Below are 20002 nucleotides of genomic sequence, written 5' to 3'. Positions count from 1 at the left end.
AAAATGTAAGAAAATCAGGTCTTTGAAAGGAGGGCGTCTTAAAATGGGGGTAAATTTACACAGGTTATGAACAAAAAATCTGTGAAAACAGGGTCGTAAAAAAGAGGGAGTCTTAAACTGGGGGGTCTTAAAAGGGGGGTTCCACTGTAATCAGTTCTGCGTAGGTCGGAAGCGTGCAAGACTCAGTGCATGATGAACATGTATGTAAAAGAGGGACAGACAGACAGACAGACAGAGAGAGCGCTTAAAACTTGCATCTTGGCTAGACTGGTTAAAAACGTCCTTGAAAATGTCTGGAGGCGGGTGCAGGTTGTACGGCCAGTAATTGGAAGTAAGCGTGAGATGCTCCAACAAGCAGTCACTCTAGGAGGGGGAAAAACACACGGCAATTAGGCAGCGAGAAGTTTAAAAAAATGTTGTAAAGCAGCAGTGTGGTTATCGGTGCGGAATTGCTGCGTCTGGCTTACGCTGGATGCTGACCGACAGCTGACCTTGCAGTCTGTAAAAATGCCATCTTTCCCGTGCAAACTGTCATGTAAATATCCATACATGTCATACATCCAGGCTTTTTCGCCCATTATGGGGTCTGTCGTTTTCAGATTCAGTTAGTCAGCATACACCAGTCTTCTCCAGCTAACTAGAAAGTCAGCAGCTCATTGGACCGATTTTCCGCCAAAATGATCGGCCGTGCAGTTTTGCCATTCGTCAAGTGACCGATGGCAGACGTCTGACCGAAAGCCCGAGATCAACCGGAAACGATTACAGGTCGATGTAGGCTTTGACATAATTACTCTGCTAACAGTTTTTGACTAGTATGACACCTTGTGTGTATAATCCGAATTTCAGAATCCTCGCGTCTATTCTCGTGAGGGACATAATTATGATTATTATTTTCTTTTTGACAATTAGTAGTAAGTGTATTAATAGAGCGCAGCTTGTAACATCTGTGGGAAGCGTGCGTTTCCATTCCATTGTTCGCGTATGTAGACGCTGAGTATGTCTACCATTACTACCAAACGACGCATCCCTCCATCATCCCCCACCGTCCGAACCCCCGCAACCATTTCAGCATTTTCACTTTTTCTTTTGAGTGAATGATGAGTACATGTAATAGCAAATCTCACTGGTTCACAGGGACGACAGCCATTTCTATTTCTGGTTTCTTTACTGGTTTTCCTGGCTTGGGAGGATAACTCCCCAAATCAACGAGGCTAGTTCAAAGGTTCACTGGTGTTTTCCGTTCATTGTCTCAGATTTGTCCAGGCTTTGGTAGTTTTAAAACAACTCGGATGGTAAAAGGTATTGTGACCACTTGCATTACAAGCGTATTCTGTACCGTTAACAACTTTTTATAATACAGAGTAGCTTTTTACACGTGTAGGCTTTTGGTTTGGCAGGGGTGAGCCTTTGGAAAAGCACTGCCAACAGAATACATTTAGTTTCAGTTTTGTTGAATCACAGGAAAGTCTTGGAAGAACTTTTTCCACCCATGAATGACGCAATTGCGTAACCCATTTCTTTTTTGTTTTACTCTCTCCTGTTTCTATCTTGGTGTGTTTCTATTTTCGTTAACGGAGTGAGTGAGAAAGAGTTTGCTTGTTGTGTACAGAGTACAGGGTTGGCATTGCTTTCGTCGCACCTCATCAAGTAAACCTTTTGGCATCTGGTGATTTTCGGGGGGGGGGGGGGGGGGGGGGTGGCGGCGGCGGTGTAGGCGTCAGTAATACAGTCGACGATTGTGTTAGTGGTGGACCGTTTTAACATCGCTTGCAAGCTGTAGCTAAAGTGGTCGAAAGTAATGGCAGGGGGTGAACTCCGTAATTACGCCGGAATGATGTCTATGTCTAAACTACATTATATATAGCACCAGCTAATTATCTCACTGATCTTTCATAACTGAGTGTGATCAACCGATTCTAAAAAAAAGCACTACTATTTGACTAAGTCATCCACCTCATTTTTTTTTTAATCAGATGTTGTTTTTAAGTGGCTTCCGTTTGCATCTTCTTACTGGCTCTAACCGAATTGTTTGAGAGTGGGGACCCACCTTTTATTTTCCCTCCCCCAAGCGATTCTGAACTAAAGGCCTTGAGTCTGCAACCCAAAGTGTTAACATGCTGGTATCTTATTTCGAACGGAACTGACCTAATTATTTTGTGTTAGTGTCGACCCAGAATGTGGAGAGTCTTTGATGCTACTTATGTTGTTTCTGAGTGTTCACGAACACACCTATATGTCATACACAAAACAAGAGCAGATCCCGCTTTGTTTGAACACAAGTAGAATAGATAAAGGTAGGGAAGATGGAAGGTGCAATTGATGGAAGCCTCAAGCGAAAGACAATGGTAGTGTCTGGGAGAACATAAAACGGACTGGCATACCGGTTTCGTCTGGATTCAGAGTTGAGTGTTTCTCTAGCCTAGATTGCCATTATGGTGTGTGTGTGGGGGGGGTCTTTCATATCAGGCCACTTTGGTGTCTTGAAACCAAACATATTCAGTCTAGAGACATTCGGCTTACTGCCGCGCGAGCCGAGAAAATTTTCCCTCTTTATCTTCACTGCGCTGGCTGCAAAACCCCTCCGCGCGGAGGAGTTCTCAGACGCGTCAGACACAGGGTGTATTAGGCAATGCTGTACTCGGTGAATTAGTTTTGGAAGACGTGAACAGAAATAAGGGTCTTTAAAGCGTACCTTTGGTGCCACAAAATCATCCATCTTGAAGCATAAAACAGCAGGGTATGTTGTTTAATTGTGTTTAATGGATTGGGCAAAATATGTGGGCCTTCACAGTGTAACCAAAAGAACGCCGTGGTCCTTGATTGGTCATGGCGGAAGGCACTTCGGCGGAAGGGGTTTGATGTCGAGTAACCCCGAGGGAATTTTTTTTATCATGTTTTATACACGGAATTGAAGTAAGTTACTTTTGGGGTACTTATAATTATTTTGACAAATTATAAATGAGCCTTTCATTGCCCGTTGCTTCATCCCCCCCCCCCACCCCCACCCCCTCCCTCTCCCCTCCCTCTCAGCTGCCGCTGATTGTCTTGTGTTGTTCAAAGTATGAAAGTAATTGTGTGCGAGAAATCACAGAGCACACACAATGCTATAAAGCTATAAACTCAAGCCCAAAATCCTCCTCGTCACCGCAAAATGCAGGTTCTTTCGTTGTCTGACGCCGTACCGCACCACTTTTTGTTTTTCCTTATCTAACACAGAGAGGTCGACATTATTTCTTTCAAATGCGAGTTCCTTTTCTCTCCTTCTCCGATATCTTCCACTGTTCTGAGACTGCAGGCTAATGTTATCGGCGTACCCCAGGCACGTCCTCGTAGCCTACTAGGCTACTATTACCCTCCTGAATCCCACCCCCCTCCCTCCCTCCCTCCGCACGCCCTCCCTCCTCACGGGTCTCCCGATCCCACACATGTTAGATTTACGTGTTTGGTGGTGGATGTCTGCGATGCAGGCTAAGGACAGTTTTAGGAATAGATTCGCGTGGAAGTTAATGTTTGCGATGAAGGTTTGGAAACGTTTTAGGAATAGATTTTTGTGGTAGTGGATGTTTGTGATGAAGGTTTGGACACGTTTTAGGAATAGATTTTCGTGGTCGTAGATGTCTGCGATTTTGCTCTCTCAGGCAAAAAGCTAAGGTTTCTACTTGTACGTGGAGGTGGTGGCAAGAACAGAGGGGGGTAGAAATAATCTCTTTGGCGATGGGTCTTGTTATAGTGCTTGCCCAGTGTTTCAAGAAGCGAGAAGCCGAGAGAGAGAGAGAGAGATCTCGTGAAGGGGGTCGGTGGAGTTGGTGTCAGAAAAGGTAGCTTGAAGCGTATAGACGAAGTTCACTGCCGAACGAAGTTCACGTGCCGAGGGTGTCTATTTCTGGCCCTGTTGTCATGGCCACCATTGACGATTCTCTCTCCCTCTCTCTCTCTGATGTTTCACTCCTTTTCCCTTTCCATCTCGGGAAACCCACCTTGGGGCTTTTAGCACCTGGTAGAAAGTTCTTGTTCTCTGCTCAAGTTGAAAACTTTTTGGTCCACTTTGTTTTTATTTTGCTTGACCTTCTTGGGGGCTTAAAGGCACAGTGCAGCTCACAGCCTTTGTTTTGCGTTTTTGTTGCAGCTGAGTGCATTTACAGTTAAAAAAATCCTCCTATGGTAGTAAAACAAACCCAAAACTACCCAACGACGACATCTGTGAAGCTCGACAGTTTCTTGTTCACACGAGTGCATAAATTAACCTATAGTTATTACGTTGGTGTTTGGTCGGAGTTCGATTCAACTGAGTCATTCTGGCCTCCATTTTGTTTTACACAAACTCATGATGACGTTTGACATAGTTTACTAGTGACGTGTCTTTTTGTGCATGATGTGGTGATCTACCTGATCTAAATTTAGATCCAAAAATAGGCCGGAGTACGAAATTAATTCGTAAAAAAATCGCAGTTCTTGACTCTTTGGGTGCAAGTCAATGAAACTTGGTAGTTCTTCTAACGGATAGCTGCCTGAGGTATGACTAAAAGCCCCAGGGGCTCCGTGCACCTGGATTTGACAAGTTCAGTACCTTTAAGCTTTTAGCTCTTTGGAGCAAACATGCACACGCACAACGATGGATGGATGAATGGGTAATTTAATTGTATAAACAGTGATTTTTAAAATGCAAAAAAAAAACAAAAACAGAGAGAGAGTCAGAGAGACATAGACAGAGAGAGATGATCACTTAACTTATTTGAGCAAGACAACCTCTATAAGATAACCCTCAAACCCTAAGAAAAATGGGGGCCGAAGGTAACTTCATCACACAAGAAGGCCAACAGACTTGGGTAGTAATTAGGTTTGGATAGAAATTCAACACAGTGCCGGGGGCTAAGGTAGGTCAAACCAGTCTGGTTTTCAGCCAAAAATAAAGAAAGGAAAAAAAGGGGGGATTGTAAATCTGATGTGTGCCCGTGTGTACAGATTCTCTTATATCTCTGAAGGTATCAATGTCTGTCAATCAAGTTCTTTTCCTCCTAAGTTTGTTATGCCGTTTCTACATGTAATTTTATGGAAACTGACTTTGGAGAGCTACACAAACTGCTAGTCAGCTTGGGATATTATCCGCAGGTAGAAGAGTTTCCATTTGTTTCAAGTTTGAGGCGAAATAATGTTTGTTTTCCACTGGAAGACTCACAGTAAGTGCTAAAAAAGGGAATTGACGAATCGAGTGTGGACAAGGGATGATTCTGAGGTGCCGTTTATTCCATAGTCTGAAGAATTGGTGTTGTATTAGTTCAAATCTAAAGTGTGTCAGTTAAAAAGTGAGAAAAAAATGCTTTGATGGGGATAATATTGCTTCAAATTTTCAGACTCACAAGAGAGAATATGTGGGATTGACATTCTCAGTATCTGGCTACAGTGACTGTAGCTGCAGGTTTGACAAAATGATATTTGGCAAATCTCTAGGGGAGATAGCGTCCTGTGAATTGGCAGGAGGATAAAGATGAATTGGCAGGAGGATTAGGATAATGAATAAGAAAGAGTTTTGCCAAATATTCACATTTTGACATTAGCCGCTATGATATGGAGAATTAGGAAGAAGAGATTTGCAGATGAGGAGGGGCGGAATGGAAGTGAAAAACAACAAATACTAATAAGTCTCTCTCTCTCTCCTCTCTGTCACCTCCCTCTTCTTCCACCTCTCTCTTCTTTCTCTCTCTCCCTTCCTCTCTTTCCCTGTCTCTCTCTCTCTCCCTCTCAATTCCCTATCTCCCTCTCAATTCCCTCTCTCCTTTCTCCCTCTCTTTCTCTCTCTCTCCCTCGCTCCCTCTCTCTTTCTCTCCCTCACCGTCTCTCACTCTCTCTCCCCCCCCCCTCTCCCTCTCTCCCTCACTCTCCCTCTCTCCCTCACTCTCCCTCTCTCTCTCTCATCATTCTCTCTGCTCTCCATCAGCTTGTGTCTGTCTTCCCCCCCCCCCCCCCCCCCTTCCCCTCCCCAGTATCTATACCATCAGGGCACCCTGCGTTCAATCAGTGGCTGTCACACAGTGTATGGCACCTGCACTGGACTTCTTCCCCTCGATCTTGCTTCCTTCTTACCTGGCTTACATCATAGACCAAATAGCCTATGCTTACATGGACACACCTTGGGGACAACCTGTGTCTGGCCAGTCAGAAAACACCTCCCCGTGAGGGATTTTGCAGCCAGCACAGTGAAGAATGGCCCTAGAATAAAGAGGGGGAAAAATTATCTGGTGGGGGGCAGCAAGCAGGATGTCTCTGGTCGGGGCAGCCTATTACAGTGGAACCCCCCTTTTACGACCTTCAAAAATGTAAGAAAATTAGGTCCTAAAAAGGAGGGAGTCTTAAAATGGGGGTAAATTTACACAGGTTATGAACAAAAAATCTGTGAAAACAGGGTTGTAAAAAAGAGGGAGTCTTAAACTGGGGGGTCTTAAAAGGGGGGGGGTCCACTGTATTTAGTCATTTGTATGGTGCAGTGAAACCTCACCCTTAAGACACAGCCTTAGATTTAAGACCTCGCCCTTTAGTTTGTTTAAGACCTATTTTTTAAGAGTTTCTGTGCATGAGTTTTGTATCTATGTAAGACTCCCTCACCCCCCGCGGGTTAGGGGGAAGAATTTACCGGGGAGCAATTCTGTTTCTCCTTTTACCCTTGTTAAGTGTTTCTTGTATAGAATATAGTCAATGTTTGTAAAGATTTTAGTCAAGCAGTATGTAAGAAATGTTAAGTCCTTTGTACTGGAAACTTGCATTCTCCCAGTAAGGTAATATATTGTACTACGTTGCAAGCCCCTGGAGCAATTTTTGACTCACATGCGAAGCAAAAGTGAGTATGTACTCACCCGAGTCGTCCGTCCGTCCGTCCGGAAAACTTTAACGTTGGATATTTCTTGGACACTATTCAGTCTATCAGTACCAAATTTGGCAAGATGGTGTATGATGACAAGGCCCCAAAAAACATACATAGCATCTTGACCTTGCTTCAAGGTCAAGGTCGCAGGGGCCATAAATGTTGCCTAAAAAACAGCTATTTTTCACATTTTTCCCATTTTCTCTGAAGTTTTTGAGATTCAATACCTCACCTATATATGATATATAGGGCAAAGTAAGCCCCATCTTTTGATACCAGTTTGGTTTACCTTGCTTCAAGGTCAAGGTCACAGGAGCTCTTCAAAGTTGGATTGTATACATATTTTGAAGTGACCTTGACCCTGAACTATGGAAGATAACTGTTTCAAACTTTAAAAATTATGTGGGGCACATGTTATGCTTTCATCATGAGACACATTTGGTCACATATGATCAAGGTCAAGGTCACTTTGACCCTTATGAAATGTGACCAAAATAAGGTAGTGAACCACTAAAAGTGACCATATCTCATGGTAGAAAGAGCCAATAAGCACCATTGTACTTCCTATGTCTTGAATTAACAGCTTTGTGTTGCATGACCTTGGATGACCTTGACCTTGGGTCAAGGTCACATGTATTTTGGTAGGGAAAATGTGTAAAGCAGTTCTTAGTGTATGATGTCATTGCTAGATTTAGTTATTTGACCTTGACCCTGAAGGTCAAGGTCATGTAAAGGTCAAGGTCAAGCATGTGAGTCGTATGGGCTTTGCCCTTCTTGTTTGATTTGTGCTTTTGTGAACAAGAAACAATTAACAAGTGGCTCTATTCCGTGGCTCTATCCCATCTCCCCCCCCCTTCCCCCGTCGCGATATAACCTTCGTGGTTGAAAACGACATTAAACACCAAATAAAGAAAGAAAGAAAGACTCCCTCCCTTTTAACTCATTGTCTCTCAGGTTCGGATATATCCGTACCCACTCATATGGCTCTATCTGACCAGGTACGGATATATCCACTCTGACCCGTTAGCTTCAGTCGCTTTCTGTAACTTCAATCTAATGCCTGCATTTTAGCGTGTTGATACACAGTTTCTACAATTCTGAGTGACCTGCTGCAGCACAGCTGGTCTCGGCTAAATAAAAAGCTTGGTCAACATAGGTGGGGTAGAAAGTGTTAAGGCCTGGTTTTGTCGGTTTTGGGGTGGCTATATAAGCGAGGTTACCCTGTACAGGTGTGCCTGTGGATACCCTGGACCAAGCAAAGGCATCCTGATCAAGGTTTATTTTACTGGAGTAAATGGACAAAGGGATGACAGAGATGGTCCTTTTTGTGGGAGGTGTCTTCTGGTCAGATGGGCCTGAAATCTTGGACATGTACCGTTTGTTAGTGTGGAAAGGGGAATGGTTAGATTGATGCATGTGAAACAAGCATTTTGCTTGTACTGGAAATGTTCTGCTGTTACTGCAGTTGTTGAGTTTTGTTCAGATTTGATTTAAATGTATTGTAGTTCATCACTGATGAGCATTGTAAGAGGCTTTGCCAGACAAATGGCTAATTGTGACCCTCCACCACGGAATGAGTCGCATGTCACCTTTGCATGATTTTCATATTTTTACATTTCCCTAAAGAGTTTTTTATGCTCTATCTAGTGGTGAAAACCGTTTTAGAAAAGAGCGAAAACTGTTTGAGTTATAAGCCTGTGACTAAGGTGACCCTCACACTGTTATCAGACACTCTCCGGACTTATATTTAAGCCTTGCGCAGAACCGCGCGAGGTGACATGTTGGTGGAGGGTCACACTTGGTGTCTGAAAATGTCAGCTGACTAACGATGCCTCACATTATCATTCATTTTCACCTGTGTTGGTTTTTGTATGGCATGATTTCAAAGTCTTTTTGTTGTTCAAACTACAGTTTGTAGAAGTACTCTCAAGTTCTTTGGTCATGTGCACAGATGCCGGAAAGCATTTGATTAATTTAAACTACTCTGTTGGCTTCTTACTAGGATTTGTGAAAATACTGATGATTGCCTTGTTCTGCACTTTTGTAGAAATAAGCCAACCCTTTAGTTTACATCCACACCATCTGACAGCTAATTTGTGTGTTAGACCATGCATGATGATAAGTGAATGATTTAGATTAGCAGGGAATACTGCTTACTGTCCAAATACTTGGTTAGCATTGCCTTGGCCGTTCAACTTGAACGCGATATAACCTTCGTGGTTGAAAACGACGTTAAACACCAAATAAAGAAAGAAAGTTGAACTTGAACACTACATTGAGGTGCACTGGTCAATGGAGGAACAGCTTTACAGTAGAGGAGGGGGGGCTGTTAGGCCAGTTATAGATGTTGTTTGGTCAAGGTAGTGGTTGATAAATCAACACCACCTGTGGACATATCTGTCTCAGGTGTGCACTACCTGCCAGGCTGAATTCTGCCAGCATCATAAGGATGCTATCCTCCCACTATTTTTGTTTTGGTTTGCCCTCCAGGGGTTTGGTGGCTTATCTCTACATTATTAATGTTTTTGTCTGTGGTTTATAGTTTGTGCTTTTGTGGTCTTGGTGGAGATTTGCATTTTAAAGTTGGATGAGAATTTTGTGCAGTCTGTGTGTGTGTGTGTCACAGTGTGTGTGTGTGTGTTTTGCTGCAGAAATCCTCTGTTCCTAGTGTGGGTTGATTTTGTTTTGTTTTTGTTTATTGCAAGCATATCTTTTCTTTCTTGCTTGTGTGCTGTTCGCTACAAGCTGGTAATTTCCTGCACAGGGATGTATGAGTGGAATGCACTGACAGTTTCTGCAAGCAATTTTGTGCGATATTGTTTTCTTGGGTGCATGCAGGTCTACTTTTTACGATAACCTTGCTGGTGTCTCTAAGGCCTCATATTTATAAGGAGATATTTTTGTTGGGAGGGAAAAAGTGTGTTTGTGTGTTAGCGTGGGTGTTTGCATGCACACAAGTGTGTGTGTGTGTGTGTGTGTGTGTGTGGGTGTGTTTTTTCTCATGTGTTTATGTGAGAATCGTTTAACTTCTTAAGAACATGCTGTAGTTTTTTTGTTTTTTTGTCTTTTGTTGTTTTGTTTGAATTTTGAACCTTGAGGGTTCGGTATGAAACAAGTTCATAGCTTTCATGCATAATTGCAGAATAGATCATGAGTTCAGCATGTGACAGATTAATCACTGAAATGCATACTCTTGGATATATTTATGGAATATTAATGTATTTCTTCTCCTGTTGCAGAAATGGGGAAAGGGTGGCGCTCAAGATCATCAAGAATGTGGAAAAATACCGCGAAGCTGCCAAGCTCGAAATCAACGTCCTCGAAAAGTTACGAGAGAAAGACCCTGTTGGGAAATAGTAAGTTGAACTTGGCTGTCTCTCTTTATGATAGTTTATCTCAGTTTTTTTTCTTCTTCAGGGGATGGTGTGTTGACCCACAGTTTTGAACCTTGATTTGAAAACAAGAAAAATAAGGGAAAAGTTTCCATTTATTTTACCGTTTTTCTCTTAATAGCTAGTTTACTGTTCATGTGTGTCGCCTATGCTGGTGTTTGGAATGTGTTATTAGAATTTTCAAAGGATTTGAATTAAAAGATGCTGAACTGGTTTGACTGCAATGGTGTGCTCTCTCTGTCCATCCCTCTCTCTCTCTCTCTCTCTCTCTCTCTCTCTCTCTCTCTCTCTCACTCTCTCTCTTGCGCGTGCGCGCACAACACTAACCCTTGTTTGAATTGTATTACACAGTATATGTGTTGTGGTTGTTGCAGCATGTGTGTTCAGATGCTGGACTGGTTCGACTACCATGGCCACGTCTGCATCTCCTTCGACATGCTGGGACTCAGCGTCTTCGACTTTCTGGTAAGAGAAAACACACATGCATACACAGACACACTCACACCCGTATGCACGCACACCCATACACTTATACACCCACACTATCTCACACTCGTATGCATGTCGATGTCATCATGGAATTTTGGCGTAACTAAATTCTTGGCGATTTAGATGCTTTTGAGCTCTAGAATAAGTAAATCAATATTCGTGAAAAGTATTCTCTTAAATACGATTGACAATGCATGATTTAACATCCTTTTATCTTTCTGTCCATACCAGGAACGAATATCAACACTATTTCATTATGATAATGTAATCAGTTTTGTCCTTCTCCCGAAAAGCTGTTTTAAACCAGTTACGCCAAAATTCCACCATGACGTTGATGTACGCTTATACACATACACACTCACATTCTCTCTCACACACCCACACACTCCCTGTGAAATATTCAGATCGTGACGGTAGCAGCGAGGAGTTTTGATACCTGCCACATGCACCCATGTAATACTAATAGTAAGGTTAAACTGAAACACTCTCTGCTCTGAGACGAAGGCCTAAAAGATGTGGTATTTGCTTGGGCACAACTAAGCATGTGCCGGCAGGATGCGATGGGATAGGGATAGTGTAGATGCACTTATCAAAGGTGTTGGATGATCTTTTCATTCTTGATTCTGATCCCATCTTTGTTGAAACCAGAACGTGTTCTGTTGAGGAATGGTGAATGCAAAGCGTCTGAACCAAAATGACATGAAAATATGAGAGCATCGAACATAAAAGAGCTATGGAAAAGCAACGAAAACAAAAGAGCATAATTATAACCAGGGCGTGTTCTATTGAGGAAAAGTGAATGCAAAGCATCCAAAACAAAATGACATGAAAATATGAGGCCATCTAACATAAAAGAGCTATGGAAAAGTAATGAAAATGTGCATAACCTTGGATACGACACAATGCTGCCGTTTCACTACCTAGCACCGAGTTATACTCTGCTCTAAGAAACCTTGTAAGGAAAAGCGGTCGTCAACAAACGGTAGGGAGTATTCCCACATGGTCCAGTGCAAGCAATGGGCGTATTGTGGTAAGGGATCCGCGGGTATGCCCTCCTCCATTCTGCAGTGATCATGCAAAAAGGTCAAAGAGCATGGTTTTCCTGGCCCCCTCCTAATCATGTCAGTGGGTTGTAGGAAAGTATCGCCTGTGTGCAGGAAAGGTCAGATATTGCATGAGGGCCTGTGTCTTTCTCTCTCACACCTTTCCCCTTGGGGTGTGTGGCTGGGTACGCTTGCAGTGTGGAGCTTGTCATGTTCTCACTGTTAGTGTTACGTGTTTACTGTGTTACTGTTACAGAATGTAACTAATGTGAGGAGTGTTGTTGTGGATGATTGAGTTCTGAAACGGCTTTGTTTATTTATTTAAAGAGAGAGAGAGAGAGCACATGTGTGTTTGTTTTTGCTGTTGTTGTTATTAATTGGATTTGCAAAAAGTTTGAACAGGATCCAGAAGGTCCTTGATAGATTCAGGCACACATACTGCATAGTGTGTTCTTGTCATGGATATCACACCTGTTAACCTAATCACAGCAGTTTGTACAAAAACAAACATGGGGAAAAAGTGATTTGCAAGAAATGGCAAACACGCTTTGGTTCAGCCTTCCAGTGTCCAGTTAACACTGTTTTGTCATAGCTTCTCAGACTGCCGGAAATGTGAGAAAATGAGGTCAGAAAAGAGAAGGGAGTCCTAAAATGGAAGTATGGGGGGGGGGGGAGGTGTCTTAGACTTGTTTTGTACTGTACACTGATGCAAGAGAGGAAAGAATAGAAAGTGTACTCTGAGTTTTGAGTCCTGTGTTTCAATGTGACCTGCATGGAGAGTTTTACACGCCTACATAAGGGCTGTACCATCAGAACGCTACCTATCTAACCCTTTCCTATTCAACATGCCCAGGGTGCAGGCTCAGGCTTCCATTATCAACATCATCAGCTATTAATAGCCAGCACAGCTGTGCAGTATAGCGTTGTGCATGATTTGAGAGGGATGGGGTGGGGAGAGGCCGCTGAAATACCTCCTGTATTTCTCCCCTCTCTTGTTGAAATACCAGTGCAATCTGCCTGGTTTTCTCCTCTCCCCTCTCCCTGCTGCTCTAGACGTAGGTAGTTATGAGACCAATGGTGGCGAGAGAGGTGAAGGGAGGGGGAATGTTTACAGTGCCGTGTGCCGGGCTGTGAGCAGTACCCGCCAATGTTTAGCTCAGGCACCGTCGCGGCGGACGCGCCTCAGTTCTATACCGAACACTGCACCCTCATTCAAGGAAACTGCACCGCGCTGTTCTAGACAACTGTCCTCACCTACAAGTCAGAGGTGTAAGTTACACCGACCCTGGCGCCTAAGGCAAAGCCAAATGCTCGTCTCAAAACCGTAGGGGTCTTTTTCTGTGCTGGCGGCCAAAACACACAACGCTAGGGTGAAAGAGAGGAATCGCAGAAAGATCATCCTCTTTGAAATGCTGTACAGATTTTCAACCTAGGTTGCTGTGGTGGCGTCAAAGCTTCTGTGCCCTGCGGGTTGAGCTTAACATGCACAGATAAATGTTTGGTTGTTGTTGTTGTTGTTGACATTCCTTTGTTGAAGCTTAAGCTCACTGTTTTTTTCCCTCTCTGTAGGGTATGATCCTAACACCTTGCAAATAAACTTGCAGAACTAAAACGAGGTTACGTCTTTGATGAGTAAAGATGCACTAAACTGTGCCTGCGAAGACAGGTGGATTATACATTTCCACCTACAAGTACATGTATAACCACACACAACCTGGCGTCTGGTATTATGGGGTTAGTGCTAGGACTGGTTGGTCCGGTGTCAGAATAATGTGACTGGGTGAGACATGAAGCCTGTGTGGCGCACGTTATATGTCAAAGCAGCACCGCCCTGATATGGCCCTTCGTGGTTGGCTGGGCGTTAAGCAAACAAACAAACAAACAAACAAAACAATCCCCTTCCCTTCATACCTCCTATAATGGTAGTGGTAACGTTGACAAGGGGGTGGAGTATGCTTGATCTGGTTAGTCTGTCCAAGGTATTTGCAGGGGTGGGACTTTTCCACGAATCCGCGGATTTCCGCGGACACAATTTACGAATTCCGCTGGAGTAATCTATTTTTCCGCGTCCCATTTCATCACAGTATCAATAACTTGTTGACTGAATGATAGGGAGAGAAGTGAAGATGGAACAGAACACTGGAGGCTTGAGAGTTAAATTGTGCTAAGATGGAACAGAACACTGGAGGCTTGAGAGTTAAATTGTGCTGACTGAAAACTCCTGATAACTAATAGTCATGTTGTGCTTCAATACATTGAATCATTCTATTGCCAGTATTGGATTATGGATACATGGTTCATTACGTAAGTATGCACCATTACAATGTTACCATTGTTGTGTGATTTTTTTTGTATGGGGGAGTGGGGGGGGGGGGGGGGGGGGGGTGTGTGTGTGTGAGAAGAATGTCTTTTTTTTTTACCTTATCCAAACAAGTTGAATTTTAGTCTCAGATTGTACAGATTTTAATGTACCATTTAAATAATTTTCGGGGGAGCATGCCCTCGAAACCCCCCAGAAAAAGAGATTTCCTCGTTTTTCATTACAAGAGAGTCCCACCCCTGTATTTGGAATGGTTGTTCTATTGCAGATTATTTGTGGCTGCTTGTAAGTGGTCATGCATTGACATCTTGTGATAACAAGTGATAATTGAGGCTTTAAGGGGAGGCACTGGTGTTAAAAGTGATTTTTTTTGTTTCTTAACTCTTGGGTCAACAAATGTTTCAGAATTTAAGTACTCATTCCATCTCCTGAGAAAATGAAAAAAAATAAAAATTTGGACCATCGGTTGCCATGGTAGCAATCCAAGATGGCCGCCAAACTGCCCCTTTTTAAAACCCTAAGGCTTTTTTAAAACTGCATGAAATTTTGTTTTGATGCTTGTTATTTATACTTTAGCACAATGCCGAGAAACTGATAGAGTCGTTTTTTGATATCTCAAGTCATTTAAAAAATATCAGTGATGAAAGTGAGTGATGTTGAGTTTCATGAAAAAACGCCCCCCAAAACGGTATAACTTCTCAATAAATATTTTTTTCAAGAAATCACTCTATCAGTTTCTGCAAAATAACACACTCAAGATGTATGCAAAGTTTCAACAACGCAAGTTCATAAGAAAAAAAGCCTTAGGCTTTTGAAGTGACAAAAAAGTAGTTTTGAGAAAATACACAAAACGCGAAGAAAATGTATTTTTTGTACACAAACGTTTATGAAACATGTAACAAAACAACACTAACAAAACAACAAGTCTTGCTTAGTTCCACAAGAAAAACAGAAACTAAATTCAACAAAATTTAAAATAACAACACCCAGTGTTCTGCAAGCACCAAGGAAACTGTTCGAAGGTCACAATGATCAACTCTCATCCGTTATGTTCACGCTGCGTAAAGTATGCCCATCCATAACTCCCAACTTGTTATCAGTGAAGCCTTTTATCTTGGACCTCTTTTGGACTTGCTTTGAATAATCAGGGAGTCATATGACAGTGTCCTTTACTTTCTATACTACAATATTTGGGTTGACTTCTGTGAATTGCCTTGCAATGCCATGGGTACTTTGGAAGCTCCTCTCCAGCTTCTGCATCTGTAGAGACAACATAAATTCAAAATTAATATATGTCTATGACAAACTCATATACTGCTATTCACATTTTCCCAACAATGACCCCCCCCCCCCCCCCCCCCCCTTACACACACATTTGAAAAAAGGTATTCTAATATTGTGATACATGGTAACACGATATTTGGGCGCATGCATATGTCAGTGCTGATAGTCAAGCAGTGAACAAAAAGATGTTGACAAATCATGTGAATGGTACTATTAGGCAGTGCTGATCTGGTTTACAGCTATTGCACATACATTGCATGCAGAAACCATATGGTCTGCATGGGACGTATGACCACAAGCAATGTTCACTCACTGGGCCATGTGAATGCATGTTTGTTTGAGCCACAAGAAAACTGTGATCAAAGGAGCAAGCTATATATAATATGCTCGAGAAAATAAATGAGGAAAGAACAGATGTTTTGCCCCAACACTGACAAACCTTGTGACAACCAAGCTTCACAGTAGCAGCACATAACTGACTAAATTTGCATCCTATTCAGTTTCTTTGCATCAGGGTGTTGTTACTTAGATTCTGTTCTTCAGCATAAAACAGTCACACACACACACACACACACACACACACACACACACACACACACACACACACACACACACACACACACATAACCAAACAAATATATAAACTTCTACATGTTTGTCAAAAGAAGAAAAAAATACATACCTACTACCATCTTGCTTATCAGCTGCTTGGAATCTTCCCTGCTCTGCTTGGGCTAGTATTCACTGCACCAGATTTCCCAGGAGATGCAAGTTGCACCATGGCTGAACATAGTCATTTTTGTATTGATTGTTCTTTTTCTAAGCAGTTTATTTGCTTTTTTCAAGAGAAAAGATATATAGGGTCTGCCTTCTCGTTGCCATAAATGGCAAACGCCGTGTTGTCCTTTTTGCCGTACGCATTCCGCTCCGCAACTCTAAAATAAGTCGTGGCTCAAAACACTCATGGCAACGTGCTTCAAACGTACACCACCGGTGGTGATTTCTTGCTCCATCTCAGCTGTTGCAAGGGAAGCAGCATAGTTTCCAGCCAATTTTCATTCTGGACGAAGAAGAATGCACAAACTTGATCTTCCGATTCGTTCGTAGCAATAGCAGACGACACTATCGACTCGCACTTTCTTTTTAAACTTCTGTCACGCCAGCCTCTGCAACTGATCTGATTTTAGTCGATAATTATCTCCTTTGCGTGTCAAGCACTGAAATCCGGGCAAAACGTGTGATAAACTGAAGTTTCCACAAAGATATCCAAGGAAAATCGCAGCTGTAGATGTTTCACATCGCCTTTGGCGAGACCTGGCGGAAATCAAGAATATTGCATTCTGGGAAGGCCGAATCGAACCGAACGAGACCGAGCATAAACGAAGTTTAATATCCGCGATTCGATTGGTCAGTAGACAAAAATGTTCACACGGAATCTCCCGGAATCTTCATCGGTTGTCTTCGGCTCATTGGAATGTCTTCTAGTTGCTGTTACTAACGGCGCGAAATCTGTAAACGGAAATTCCCGTTGTCCGCGGTATGAACTGATTGTAGCAAAGAAAAGACAACTCATTCCAGTCATGCTAACGTGACCACCGTTGACGATGTGTTTGACTCACATTCACCTCTCAAACATACGCATTTTTTTTGCTGTTTTGTGTTTGTTCAATACACAATTGCATACACATACATTGTTCATTTAGCCGTTTTGACCGTTTATGATTAATTCTGATCTAAAATCAGTACATCAGAGTAACCAGAAGAGGTTCAAAATCCAGAATCAGAAAGAAAACCGAAATGACCAGGGAACAAAAAAATCACTTTTTTCACTGTGGTGTCTGCCCTTAAGTGATGAGTTACTAAACTCTTGTTTGTTTGCTTTTTGCAGAAGGACAACAACTACATAGCATATCCCATCGAGCAAGTTCGACACATATCATATCAGCTGTGCTACGCAGTCAATTGTGAGTGAACCTGATGTCTTTTGTTGTTTCAAGAAAGTAACAGCTTAGATGTGATTTGTTATCTTGTATAAGTCGAAGGTTGGAAAATCCACAACGGTTTACCATTTTGATATGCAACAGAGTACAGAATATTTGACTCTAAGTTCCTTCAGGGGTTTCTGATTTTATGTGCGAAATTTGTGCGCACTTGTTGATAGTTGGTCTAACTTTGTTATTCCTAAACAGTTTCTGCTCTCTCTCTCTCTCTCTCTCTCTCTCTCTCTCTCTCTCTCTCTCTCTCTCTCTCTCTCTCTCTCTCTCTCTCTCTCTCTTCTCTCTCTCTCTCTCTCTCTCTCTCTCTCTCTCTCTCTCTCTCTCTCTCCTCTCTCTCTCCTCCCCCCCCCCCCCCCCCCCCCCCCCCTCCCTCTCTGACACACATGTGCCGAGAGCAAATCCGTCAACTTGGACATAACAAAATCAGCCTGGTTCCTTTGTGTACAGTGTAAGATGTTTTAAAAGTTTGTTTTTCTTCTGTTTTTTTGCTCAATTAATTCTGTAACTGAAACCTTTGTCAGTCTGCAAAATTAATTAAACAAATAATTCCATTGCACAGGAGTTAGCTAGCCTGTTGACTATTGGCGTGTGTTCAAATTGAAGATGCTGTTATTCTACGTAACATGCTTGACATCATATGTGTTTCAGTCCTCCATGAGAACCAGTTGACCCACACAGATCTGAAGCCAGAGAACATTCTCTTCGTCGACGCAGACTTTGAATCCGTCTACAATTCCAAGAGGGTATGTGGAAAACCTGCTGCTCTTTGAGCCTCTATCCACTGTGCATAGCTGTAAATAACTGATATTTGTGTCAAAGTGTGATTACGCTGTTAGGGTACCTTAGCCTGGATACTTTGTACCTGAAACTGTAACGAAGCGTTGCAAGTTTTTAGCATCATTTGATACTGATGTTCATCCTTCGTTTTCGAAGATGACCGCAGACTCATGGTATACATGGATGTCTGGTCTGATACTAGGACATATGAGATTATGGCAAAGTTATAGGTGTAAGAAGCAAATAGGATATTGAAAATGTTTTTCTGGAAAGTGTAAGTGCTGTATTTCTTTCAAGACAGAAAATGAGTTTGTTGATATGAAGTGTGTTTATAGAGAGTTGAAAGAAATGGGTTTTCTGGAATAAACTGTTGACTTGAAGTGAGTAAAGACAGTCTGGTTTAAACTGTTTTCCTCCCCCGAAAGCGTGGTATGGCTGCCTGAATGGCGGGGTAACCATACACATAAAAACCCACTCTTGCGTAAAACATGAGTGAATGTGAGAGTTTCAGCCCCTGAACGAAGAAAAATATTTATACATTTTTTTCTGTTTGTCTTTGAAATATTTTGTAACAGTTGTTACGCGTGAATTTCAGAGACGAGAAGAGAAACGGATAAAAAAAACAGACATCCGTCTGATAGACTTTGGCTCGGCCACCTTCGACCACGAACACCACAGCACCATCGTCAGCACGCGTCACTACAGAGCTCCGGAAGTCATTTTAGGTAAGATGCTGCTCCCTGGATATTTTTTTTACATTTAAGTCAAGTTTTCACAAGTTTTGATTTACAGCTTGACTAAAAATGTAATACGCGACTTGTTTCCATTTGTCTTTGAATATTTCCTGTACAACTACATCAATCGCTTGCGAGGGGGGGGGGGGGGGGGGGGGGGGGGGGGGGGGGTTATGTCTGTCTATCTTTCTGTGTGTGTGTGCGAGTGGCAGCAAGAGTAAAGGCATGAATGTGTGTGTTTTGTCCTCAGTTCTGCGAGTTTTTGCGTCGGTCAGTGGCTTGTGGTATTTTTGATGGTAAACTTCATTGTTTGTGAAACTGAAAGTAATGATGTTTGTAACTGTGTCTGTCAGCCAAATGGCTTTAACCACTGTTTGTGGTGTTTCTGGTCACGCCCTTTAGCAAGAAATTGTTTAGCAATGTCTGTTAGGGTAAGTAATTTTCACATTGACTGCAATGGTTCATGTTGTTCGTGTCTGTTGTTGTTGAACTGACTGACTAGTTGATGTTTACATCCTCTTAGGACCAAATTGGCTTATCTTGGGACAGGTAGAGTTAATATGCTTTGTCTATGCTGACTGACTAGTTGATTTTTATGTGGAACTGAAGCATTCATGTGACTTGTGAGGGTTTGTTAGCGAAGGTAACACACTCTATGATGGTTGTGTGTGTGCAGAGCTGGGCTGGTCACAACCGTGTGACGTGTGGAGCATAGGCTGCATCATGTTCGAGCTCTACACCGGCTACACACTCTTCCAGGTGAGCTTCCGCTTCACTGCACTTCACAGTCAATGATTCGCGTGATTTTGATTGTAAAAGTAGATCTGACAGGTTTAGGACAGGCACATGGGACAACTTTTGGACAGATTTAGACGGATGTGACAGATTTCAGACAAATAATAGACAACAGCTGTGGGATGGGTCTCAGACAATTATAGATACCAGACCCAAGGCAAGTTTCAGATAGAGGTATGCGAGTTGTGAGACAGGTTGCAGATAGTATCTGTTAAAGGTGTTGCTCAGGCTTTAGACAGGTTTCAGACCATGCAGATTCTAACAGAGATATAACAAATGTGAGACAGGCTTCAGGCACACGTTGAATAGATGGCA

At 42.5% G+C, this 20002-nt stretch overlaps 1 protein-coding gene and 1 long non-coding RNA gene across 2 annotated transcripts in view; one reads left to right on the top strand and one right to left on the bottom strand.

Annotated features, from left to right (window-relative positions):
* The window catches only part of LOC138980141 (uncharacterized), a gene marked incomplete in the record, with an annotated part of 85891 nt that overhangs the window by 44616 nt on the left and 21273 nt on the right, over positions 1-20002 (top strand). Inside the window, 6 exon segments of the mRNA XM_070352975.1 lie at positions 10096-10212; positions 10623-10713; positions 17273-17348; positions 18030-18124; positions 18754-18883; positions 19569-19651. Coding sequence (XP_070209076.1) covers positions 10096-10212; positions 10623-10713; positions 17273-17348; positions 18030-18124; positions 18754-18883; positions 19569-19651 — 592 coding nt within the window.
* LOC138980112 (uncharacterized) lies at positions 14965-16231 on the bottom strand. The gene is made up of 2 exons (XR_011460242.1): positions 16067-16231; positions 14965-15360 (listed from the first exon to the last, which is right to left on the bottom strand). It is a non-coding gene; the product is annotated as an uncharacterized lncRNA (long non-coding RNA).

This window comes from Littorina saxatilis, linkage group LG11 (genome assembly GCF_037325665.1).
Source record: "Littorina saxatilis isolate snail1 linkage group LG11, US_GU_Lsax_2.0, whole genome shotgun sequence".
In the NCBI taxonomy this organism is placed as follows: Eukaryota; Metazoa; Mollusca; class Gastropoda; order Littorinimorpha; family Littorinidae; genus Littorina; species Littorina saxatilis.
Note: the sequence above shows the minus strand (reverse complement) of the source record. Positions and strands in the feature narration are given on the sequence as shown.